We start from the raw sequence: 10952 nt of genomic DNA, 5'->3' as shown, positions 1-10952 counted from the left end.
ACAGGGTCCTGACTAACTCAATCTCTAGACCTAAGGTTCCTAATGTCTTTATTCATCAGGGAGCCTTCTGGCCTGTTTAAAAAAAAAAAAAAAAATCCTGAAACTCTCAGAATAAAGAGCCCATAAACATGTAGGGAAGAACCCCTGGAGAAGGCAATGGCAATCCACTCCAGTATTCTTGCCTGGAGAATCCCATGGACGGAGGAGCCTGGTGGGCTACAATCCATGGGGTTGCAAAGATGCAGACACAACTGAGTGACTGAGCACATACATGTAGGATATCAGGGACTTGGCAAGGTAGAAGCTTACTTTTGTAACCCTAGCTTTTCTGTTAAGAAAGAAGGTGCTCAGGCACAGAATGAAAGAAAAAAAAAAAAACACATGAAAACCAGAGCTATTGGATTTTGCTCTCTTTTGGATGTTGTCTTATCTGCTTTATATTTAACTCCAGTGTCCTTCAGTACCAACTCCCCATACAGACCAAAACAAAGGTCTTTCCCAAATTCCTTGCCTAAATGAAAAGCAATATATAAGAGTCTTAATACTTTATTAACTTAAAACATCACTCTAATAAATATGTATTAACAAACATAATACACTCCAGAAGATCTAAAAACATTTACATCAAAGTAAAAATATCACTTTTTTTCCCTCTGTGGTACACATGGAGGGTTCAAAAGAGTTGAAGACAGAGCCTTCATTCCCACATGCCTGCTAGCTTAGACATCTTAAAAATATCAGCTTAACAATAAAAAACAATTTATACATGAATCTTTGAAGTATCTATTCAGCTATTTTTCGTTTATGTTTGATAAAATCCAAACGACCTGAAGGGAAGTTTCAAGATCCTGTTTTATCTTCTCAGAATTCCTTTGTGGGGAAGAACAGACCCAGCTACTTGGAGATGCAGGTCAGGGACAGAGACTGAGACTTTACTCTCTGGCTCCCTAGTACCTAGCATAGTGCCTGATACCATGGTAACTGGTGGTCAATAGACATTTGCTGAGTGAACGGATGACAGCCTTACCCAAAGGCATTACTATGTGCTTCCATTCTTCTGAAGAAGGCTTCACAAGTCTCCTGGAGGGAGAACCTTGAATCTCTTCTCACCAAGCCCACTTTCCTTCTGCTTCTTTTTGGGCAGGCTCTACAGTGCATTTTTTGTCATGTTCATAAGTATGAAATTCCCTTCCCAAATCAGTTTCTGAACCAATTTTCAAATGCAAGAAACAATTCCTCCAAGCTTTATAGGCAGCACCCAACAAAAAGGGGTCAACAAAGTCCCCAGAAGGAAAAAAAATAACACTCATTCTTCATTCCAGATAAAAACATTAATATGTATCTATCTTGTGAGAGATGATTCCTCCTCTTCCACACAAGTATCTGGGGTTGGACAGGAAGAGAAGGGAAGAAACCCAAGGGGCTTTCTATCTGTGGAACAGGTCTGGGTATGGGGAGGACTATCAGGCCAAAGATTTTAGCCAATTTCTTCTCCACTGGGAGTCTTCAGGTGTAAAGAAGCCTATTTGGCAAGTCCTCTGCCCAGGGAGTCATTCGGTTCCCCCTCCACGCTGGACTTTGAAAAGGTAACTTATCTCCTCTGGCAGTTCCAGGGAGGAAAGGGAAAAGGTATCACCCCAGAGAGATCTGTGGAAGTGGCTGGTGGCAAGTGGGGAGGCTGCCCTCCGTAGTGTTGTATGACTGCACACGCGAATGAGGCGTGGTGCTCACTTGAGCCCATGCTGCGTCTCCCGGTGCCGCCTGAGGTCCACCTTCCTCTGGAAGCCTTTTCCACACAGGTCGCAGCCGAAGGGCTTGAAGCCTGTGTGCTTGCGGCTGTGAGTGATGAGGTTGGAGCTCTGGCTGAATGCCTTGCCACACACCTGGCACTTGTGGGGCTTCTCGCCTACAGGGATGGAAGGGAGAGGGGGAAGCATGAGTCCATGATAAAGCTAGCGGGGACTCACAGTGACCCACAGGATCTTGGCAGCAGCTGGCTACACCACAGCCTAAGGCCTTTGAGCAGTCTGGAGGGTGATGTGTGTGGCAATGCAAGGCCAGGGAAGCCATAGGTGCACCAGGTGGAAGGGAGGCTTTCTGCATGGGGGTTCCCAGCCGGAGGCCTCAAACCGTTTCCTGCTAAACGGAAGCAGAGCACAGGCCACGTGCCCTCCCCAGAACTGCAGCTGAATCCACCCTGGGAGGACACCCCCGACTTCAGAAGTAGAAAGCTCCCCACAGCAGATGTTCAGCACAAGGGCTGTAGGGGGGTGGGGTGCTGTCTTTCAAACCATGTGACTCTGTTCTAATGGAGAGGAAGTTTTCAAATCTGAATTTCCAAGTCGGTGTTGGTCTGTGTGGACCAGTGAGGCTGCCTTCTTTCTTGCCCTTGGAGGACAACAGAATGCATCTGAAGGATGGGTATTTCTTGAAGTCTTATTTTTAAAAAATCCACATCTGGGTCACAAAGTATTTCTTAAGGCAGCTGATCCTTTTCTATCTTGATTTTACTTTTTTTTTTAATGAGGTTAATCACAGGATTCTTTATATACCAACAGCTCCTTCACCATGGATTAATAAATAACAGAAAAGTGTTCCTTTCCCCCCCTAATCCATGTGCAGTTTAACATTTGGAAAAGCAGTATGATGTTTTCAAATAGCCTCAGCATGGCATTATTGTCAGGTTTGGCCTTGGAAAAAATGCAAAATAGATGAAGTTTGTTTTTGAGGAACTCTCTGTTCCTCTTGCTATACCCCTTTCTATCTTTGTGCTTCAGATTTCCTTGATAAGGAACCACTCATCAAAACTTATCCTATCCCTTTAGGGTCAAACAAATCTGAGAAACAAATTCTAGCTATAATGAAAACGTTTGATAAAGGCTTAATGTTTCACTCAATCAAGATCCTAGTTGCATTTTGGTAAACGTCTTGAATACCTTTACTCAACAGGAATGAGTTGCATGGAAATTTCAGGCAAGAGAACACAATTAAAGTAGGATATTTTTTCTGGGTTTTCTGACGGAGGCATCTACATTCACTTCAGTTCAGTTCAGTCGCTCAGTTATGTCCGACTCTCTGCAACCCCATGAATCACAGCACGCCAGGCATATTTAAAAACATCAATGGTGATTGTTTGGAACACACTGCAAATTAAGTCAGTATTCATATTCTGAAATAAAATTCTGGCTCTCATGTAAATATCTTGTTGATTATTAAAGAGAGTGCTCCTGGCATTAAAACTGCCACCTACACAAAACCAAAACTTTAGAATCCAGGACTGGAAGCCAGAGCATTCCACAGCCTGATGATTTACTTCCAGTCTGAACTTTGGTAAATCATTCCATCTCTCTGAGTTTCATGATGGTAAGAGCAGCTCCTTCTACTTTATGGGACAGGAGTAAGAATCAAATGAAGAGAGAGATTTGAAAGCATTTGGTATGTTATGAAGCATTATAATAAGTAAAGAATCATCATTATTATGACAAACTTGCTTATATTTTAAAAAGGGCAATAAGTGAATAGAGGAGTTCTATATTCACCAATCCTTTTGACTTTGAAAATAGAATACAATAAACAGTGGTAGAGAGCATAGACACTTGAGAGCAGACAGACCTGAATTTAAGTCGGATCTACCACTTGCTACCAATATGACTCTGAGAAAGTACCTAACACTTCTGTGCCTCACTTTATGTTTATTCTTCTCTAAAATGGGGATAAGGAATAGTCTTCACCTCCCTGAGTTGTTGTGAGCATAAAATGAGATACTGCATTTTAAAAGTGCTTAGCCAAAAAAGCCTAGTAATATTTACCATTTTTTCCCTTGCTCAATCAGAAAAAGCTGTCAGACTCCTAAACATGCAGCCAAGAGGTCGCACATAAGACCCTTCCCCCTGAAAAGGCTGGGTGGAAGCCCTAGAGAAAATCTTGATCTCTAGGTAAACATTTAGAGCAATGCTCTGAAAGGACCCAGAGCTTCATATTTCACCTGGAGCAGAAAGAAGTCGGAGCAGCTGCTAACGTAGAGGAAAATATTCTTTGCAAGGATAGAAAACTTGCAGCTGACCTGCTGAATGGTTCTTCAGATATAACCCCAAATCAAAGACTCTGTGGAGAACCATGTATGTAAATGAATCTGAGAGAATCTGCCTCCTCAGTTTTCTCTGCATGGATTAACTCCTTCTGGGAGGTCCCACCCACCACCATTCTCTGCAAGAATATCACAGAGGAGGTGAATTACCTTGGCCTCAGGGAGAAACACTTGGACCTCCCCCACCTTCCCCCCATTTCCCACCCCTCACCAGGTGTTTCCTACCAGCCAAAGGCCTTCACTCACCAGTGTGGATGAAGGTGTGTTTCTTCATGTCTGACTTCTGATGGAACCTCTTGCCGCAGTACTGACAGGGGTAGGGCCGGGTGTCTGAGTGGATGAGCAGATGTGTGGACAGCGTAGACGACCTTTTGAAGCTTTTGCCACAGATCTTACAGTCAAAGCTCCGTTCCTGCAGAGAGAAAGATGTGGCATTCCTATTGCAATCGTCTAGGCTGCCATTCTCCTCACCACCAACTGACCCTGAAATCCCCCAAACCAGGACTGTCCCCTCCTTCGGACTCTGCATCCACATAGGGTGCTCCATTATCCTCTCTCCTCCCAGTTTATTTCCAGCCTCCACCCTTCCCGCTCTTATCCTCTACCCCTTTAACATTTTTTCGACCCAAACACTTTTCAGCCACAACCTTCCACACCCCTTGGCAAAACTGTATCCCCACCCTGCTTTTTTGACACCCATTTACAAACACTTCTCCACCCTCCTCAACGGGAGGCTTAGACCTCAATCTCTTGAACTGCTCCTCCCCCATCCCATCCCCACCCAGTGTGGGTGTTGAAGGAGGCAGAATACTTTTGAACAAATGAGTTTGTAAATAAGCATTCTGCTGCCATCGTTACTTGTGTTCTTATTTGGTTATCTACCCTCTCAGCTAAAGCATAATCTCTGTGAAGGTATCCTGTCAGGAAGCTGGTGTGTTATTGGATTCTCAAGGACCTAGTACCTGAAGTTGAGCAACAAATATTTACAAATGAATACATGAAAGAATAGCGGGACAAACACTGGATGCTCTAAATGAGCTGAGATTCTCCTTTTCAACCCGGAGAGGTCAAGGCAGGTTAAGTATCAGCCATTTGGTGAAAAGAAAGAGCCCAAGAAACAGAGCTAACAAATCTGACATATCACCTGCAGGAGTGCATACAAGCCTTCCTCAGACCCAAAGTAATGATCAAGATCACTTTCCTGAGTCTCACAAACAATGTGACACCGAACTCCAGGGCTGCCTCGAGGCCGGCAACCCCCGACCTCTCTCTCCACGCCTACGTCTGAGCCAGGGGACGTGGCAGAGGGGACTGGGGGCAGTCGGGGTAAGTCCAAGGCGAAAGCTGCCAGGCGGAGAGCATCCGGTGTCGCACAGGAGATCCCCGAACGCGAAAACCTGAGCAGGGCGGCGCGCGGCCGTTCGCCCCGCGCTTACCTGCGAGTGCACGGCTTTGTGCTGCTCCAGGCTCACCGCGTGCCCGAAGGTCTTGCCGCAAATCTCGCACGCAAAGGGTCTTGTGCCGCTGTGGGACCTGCGCACGTGCACCTCGAGCCCGTGCGGTGTGGAGAACACCTGAGGCGGGTGGGGCCGGGGAGAGGGCCGCTGAGAGGGGCCGAGGGGCGCGGACGCCGGCTGGGCGCGGGCCGGGGGTCGCGGGCGCGGGGCCGGTCAAGCCAGGCGCGCGGAAGCCTCACCTTGCTGCACTTGATGCACTTGTAGGAGCCGCCGCCCAGCAGCAGGCGGGTGCACAGCAGCTCCGACTCCACCTTGACGCCTGTGCCTTTGTCGCCGTGCAGCCCGTGGCCGCGCTCCGGGTACAGTCCGCCGGTGGCCGGCCGCTCGTACAGTCCTGCCGCCGCGGGCCCGAAGTCGCCGAAGAGCCCCAGGCCCGCGCCGCCGGCAGTTCCGCCTCCTGCGCTGCCTCCCCCGGGCGCCCCGGCCCCCGCGCCGCCCGAAGCTCGCTCCGGGCCGTACAGCGCCGCGGGATGGCCTGGCTCCGGGGCGCGCTCGCAGAAGAGGCCCAGGCCGGCGCCGCGCTCCAGGGCCGCGCACGGCCGGTAGCTCTGCACCAGGTGCCGCAGATCCGAACCCGCCAGGCCGCTCCACGAGTACGGCTTGAAGGGCAGGGGGAAGGGCTGAGCTTCGTCCAGCGACGGACACACCGACTTCTCCGAGGCTGTGGAGGCACAAGAGGGCGTCCGGTCAGGTCAACCGGTTGGTGTGTCTATGGAACTGCCAGGCACCCATCCCTGGAGCACCGGGGCGCCGGGCCTTGCGCTGGGTGCCAGGGACGCCTCCAGGCTCAAACCCTGGCCGGGTCCCTGGGGCCTCCGAGAACCACTGGAGGCGGCAAGGCAGCACACAGAAACTTAAAATGATATCGGGCGAGGACTTTCTGTGCCAGGACAGCCGAAGCGCACGACGTTAAGAGGGTCTTTTTAGACTGGACCGGCACATGTGGCGGCCGCGTAGAGAAGGGCGCGCCATGCTTTACAAACGTTCGAAGCAGAGCCGAGCTGTGCCGGACGAGAAAGCGGCCACTGTTCTGGACGAGCCTGCGGGCAGAGGGCCCAGTGCCGGCGCTTTCCCGGCCCCTACGTGTTCCCACTCCGTCCTTTTTCTTTCCTGGGATCTATAATGAGGGAGGGAGACGAGGACCAATAAAATATGGCCCGACCTATCCGAGACATTTGTGTCTGGGGGAAAAAACAAACAAACAACAACAACGGGAAGGTGTAAGCACTCTCAACGTTATTAAATATCCAGTGTTGGCAGGTAGCGAAGAGGCAGCGGGAAGTGGGTTTGGGGCTTGATCTGTTTGCCAAAATACTCCCCGTTCCCATTCCTATCGTAGTTTGACAGGGGACAAAAAAGAAAACAAAACACGAATTTCTTGGAGAATAATTTAGAATTGAAGGTTTAGCCACCACCTGCAAGACGAACAACTTTCCGAATTAGCGGCCTTCTGCACCCCCACCCCTGCGAATTTTGCTAAAACCAGCTACCAATATACACTTTCCCCTCAGTGCACACGGATTTACAGATCTGTTTACAGACACTGCAGTTCTGTGAACAGATCCAACTCAGGCTAGCCACTTCAGTGAGAAGTGGCTTCTCACTTCGAGTTTCCGTCGGAGATTCCGGCGGCGCCCAGTCCTTGCGGGGCGGTGTCCAGCACAGCCAAGAAGGACCCTCCGGTGGCCTGTTCCCAGACGCCCTCGCTTAGCCAGATCCACACACTGAGTGTGGGATGGGGTTGGGGGTATCTTTTAAGACTGGTAAATGGAATCTGGAAATAACCGGTCCTTAGCAGAATCCCGGTCCTGCGCTCTCCATGCCCCTCCGCCGGAACCGGAGACTCGCCCCCACCCAACGCGCAAGTCACTCAGTTTGCGCGAAACTCGATTGCTGGCTGGAAATGAAACCAACAAGCACTGGTTCCCAAAGCCCGGCCAACCCGGCAGAACAAAAAAATAAAATAGGCCCCCAATCTGCGCCTGCGAAGACCTAGCGAGGGACCGAGATTTTTGTCCGGCTTGGGGCCCCATCTCTGCCAGGCCCAACGCCGCGGAAACGAGCTTAATTTTTCAAGACAACGACACTTCTTTTTTCACTGACTGCCCAGGTCTCTGTTTGAGACTCGGGGAGGGGTCTGTATTCTGGAATCCTGGCTCTTTGTAAACAATCATCTCTCATCAGAAAACGAAATGTCAACATTGCTACCCAAAGAAACGACTCATTTATTTTCTTTCGCCCACTGGCTCCGTGCCAATGAATGTTAGGGATGAACAGCCCAGGTCCCGCCGCCTGGGATCCAAGCAGCCGACCCCCGCGAGCAGGCTGACGCTGGCCTAGAGAAGCCAATGCCTCCCCTCGGGAACCAAGAATAAATCCCTCTTCTCGAAAAGATTCTCCGCAATCGATTTGGCACTTCTGTGCCCAAAGCCGCGCGGGTTCATTGCTCAGCGCGGGGTCCCTGCCCCCGCCTCCCTCCCCGGGCCCCAGAACCCCCAACAGGTCCCTACCTGGAGACACAGAAGGCGACGGAGGCCTCCAGAAGTCTTCAAACTCCGAGCTCCGATCGCACACGCTGCCCTCACAGCTGCCAGGGGACGCGGAGGCTCTGTCGGGGGCTTCGGTCAGCTGAGACTCGGGGGACACACGGCCCCTGAGCTCCGCCTTCGCCCCGCCTGTGCTCGAGATGCAGTCTGCGGAGAAGAGGCCGGATAGGGGCTCAGGTTGGGTCTGGTTTGGCCCGATGGTTCTGAAGTGCGTCCCCCCAGATGGTGGCACCTGGGCTCTCTTAGCTCTCCCCAGACCTGGCCTGAACCCTCCTGGATCCAAGGGCGAGAGCAGGGAGGCCTTGGCAATCTAGGCGACGAGCCCGAAAGGAACCCAAACGGTGGGTAACAAGAAAAGGCAGCAAAGGGGGTTCAGAACTCTTCCCCCGGTTCCTAGGAGATGTGGCGGGACGCAGAGTCTACGGCCCCTGGAGCAGTCCCTCCCGGCCCGCGCCCTCCCCGCACCTGTTCCGCCTGGCGCCAGTACATTCTCCAGGCGGAGGGAATAGTCAGGTCCCGGGGAGCGCGGCTGGTGGTAACTGTGAGCTTTTTTGCTCTTAACCAGGAACGAACGCGGCATGGTGGTCGGGCGCGCTCCCCGCTCCTCTCCAAGGGTCGCTGGAGCCGCCGTCAGCCCACCTTCACCCTAGTTCGTCAGCCCCAGCCAGGCGGAGACCTGCGAGAGGAGAACAGGGTGGAAACGCGCGGGTCAGCACGCTCCGGGGCCCCGGGACTGGGCAGCGGAGCAGAGAGAGCGTTCGGGCAGGGAGGAGGGAGGAAGGCCCCCGGGAGGAGGGGCTTGGCCCCGCTGCGCCACGCTCACCAGGTGGCACTCGGACAGGTGGCGCGAGCCCGCCGCTGCTGCCGCCGTAGCTCAACCCGTCTCCGGGCTCCGACTCAGGCCTCTTCCTTCTGCCCTGCCCACGCCCCTCGGCCCCTCCCCTTCCCTAGCAAAACTCATTGTGGTATCAAACTCTTGGAGAGCTGAAGTCCCCAGCGGGCCAGTTACCCCAACTCGACCACACAGCCTATACGGATCTGCTTTCTGTCTGGGGAGAAAGGCGTAGACGCGCCAATCAATTTAGTGGGGCTGGGAGGGCAATGTGTAGACGGTAGCGAACTCGCTTGGGGCAAAGAGCCAAGCCTCCAAGAGCAGGCTCACAGACTGCAGTGAAAAGAGGTCTGGGGAGAGAGGGCTCCGGCTGGCTGAGAGGCGGGGTCGGGGGAACTGCAGCAGAGGGACTAGGGAGAAGCAAAGGCCGGAGAAAGAAGGCAGGAAGGTAGGGAAGCAGGTGGCAGAGGACCAAGCAAGGTCCCGGGGAAAACTCGCTTCCCGGTGATCTTGAACGCCCTGACTCGTGCCCCCACGCAGGGAAAAAGTTGCGACGCGGGTGCGCAGAGAAGAATCCGAGCAAGACATACTGGACCATGGAGACCTAACAACGTCTCGGAAAAGCACTTGCCATTCTGCTCACCAGAAACCTCGCCCTAGGGAAAGTCCAGCCGGATTCGTGCGCTACGGCTGGGAAATGCACGATGTCCGGGAGTCCGAAGAGAACCCACCTTTTAGAGCACGCGGGGAGAGCGCAGGCTGCTCTGGCAGCAGCAGGAGAGCCGGGGTCCGGGCTCGCGGGCCTGGGAGGGAGTTAGTGCCCGCTACTCCGCTCTCATTAACCCCCACAATCAGTTCACCTAATCCCGGGGTCGAAACCTGAGCCCGGCGGGGAGGCGGGGCAGCGCCTACGGTTCTTGCCCCTGGCTCGCTCCGGGGGCGGGGCTAGGAGGGCTAGGAGGTCCGGGGAAAACGAATGTGCCTTTCTCTCTCGGTGAAGGCGATGTGGGCCGGGTTCACGTGCGAGCTGTAGGCTCTTCGGGCATGGCAGCTCTCGGTTGTCTTGGTTAGTTCAGACACAAGGGCGCTGGGGATCCCCGGGCGGGACAAGGGTCATCCTTGGGCTTTGCCCGGTTTATTCTGCCAACCTAGGGGTCTTGCGGCTCCCAGGGCAAGACGCAGGACAGGGTCTAAAGTCAGCCGGTGGGCGCTCCGGAGTCAAGACGGGTTCTCGCTCCACGCCCCCACCATGTCCCCTTCCCCGGAGGAAGAACAGGATAGGCTTGAGAGAAAAAGACCGCTGGGACGTGTAGCTGAGTCCCAAGGGATGTTTCCCGTGTCCTAAACGCCAGAAGGCCCCTGGGGTGAGGGTGCCGCCCGCCCGTGTCCGGGCCAGCCCCTACGATCGGGGATTTAGGAGGCTTCGGGGTGCTCGGCTGCCCTAGGGCGAACGACTATCAGTTCAGTTTTCTCTGAGCCCCGGCATGAGCCGCTCCGTCGGCTGTCTACTTAAGACACCACAAAGCCAAAAATCAATTTCTTAAACAGCTATGAAACTCGGAGGAAAAGGAAAACGAGGGTGAAAATGTCCCGAGGGGCCCTGCTGCGGCTCGGTGCGGAGCGGGACGGCGGTGGGGCGGAGCTGCAGGGGTGAGCTGTCCCCACCGCCGCCGAGTCTGGACTGGCTGGAACAGCGCGGGATCAGGCAGGCACGCAAGCAACCTCCCGACTCGGGCCACAGCCGCGCGCCTCTCTTTCAGCCTGGCAGGCTCCGTCCGTTCCCGGGAGGGTGGAGTGGGTAGAGCGGTAGTAGGACCAAGGGCTGATCGCGTGGGAAGGCGACCTCTCGCAGCAGCTGGCGGCCGAGGGGTGGGGCGGTCCCCTCGGCGCACGCGGGCCGGCCGAGACTCTTCGCAGCCAGGGCCTGGGATGGCGGGAGCTGGAGAGCTCAGCTGCCGCCGTCTCCCCAC

At 53.6% G+C, this 10952-nt stretch overlaps 1 protein-coding gene across 2 annotated transcripts; it reads right to left on the bottom strand.

Moving 5' to 3' along the window:
• Positions 1-530: 530 nt before the first annotated feature.
• GFI1 (growth factor independent 1 transcriptional repressor) lies at positions 531-8806 on the bottom strand. 2 transcript variants are annotated; one of them, XM_055585166.1, is made up of 6 exons: positions 8616-8806; positions 8115-8297; positions 5784-6265; positions 5524-5661; positions 4334-4499; positions 531-1906 (listed from the first exon to the last, which is right to left on the bottom strand). In XM_055585166.1, exons 1-6 carry the CDS (start codon positions 8728-8730, stop codon positions 1728-1730), a joined length of 1263 nt encoding a protein of 420 aa, XP_055441141.1. In that variant the 5' UTR covers positions 8731-8806; the 3' UTR covers positions 531-1727. The 2 variants fall into 2 exon arrangements, with proteins under 2 accessions (XP_055441141.1, XP_055441142.1); XM_055585167.1 differs by lacking the exon at positions 5524-5661.
• Between the last annotated feature and the right edge of the window lie 2146 nt (positions 8807-10952).

The sequence above is a fragment of the Bubalus kerabau genome, chromosome 6 (genome assembly GCF_029407905.1).
Source record: "Bubalus kerabau isolate K-KA32 ecotype Philippines breed swamp buffalo chromosome 6, PCC_UOA_SB_1v2, whole genome shotgun sequence".
Lineage (NCBI taxonomy): Eukaryota > Metazoa > Chordata > Mammalia > Artiodactyla > Bovidae > Bubalus > Bubalus kerabau.
This window is presented reverse-complemented; position numbering and strand designations above follow the sequence as displayed.

Coding starts and splice junctions, on each gene's coding strand:
- GFI1 (XM_055585166.1), bottom strand. CDS start 8,730: ATGCCGCGTTCGTTCCTGGTTAAGAGCAAAAAAGCTCACAGTTACCAC. Junction 5,662..5,783: donor AGTGCATCAAGTGCAGCAAG/GTGAGGCTTCCG, acceptor CACCCGCCTCAG/GTGTTCTCCACACCGCACGG. Junction 1,907..4,333: donor ACACACCTTCATCCACACTG/GTGAGTGAAGGC, acceptor CCATCCCTGTAG/GCGAGAAGCCCCACAAGTGC.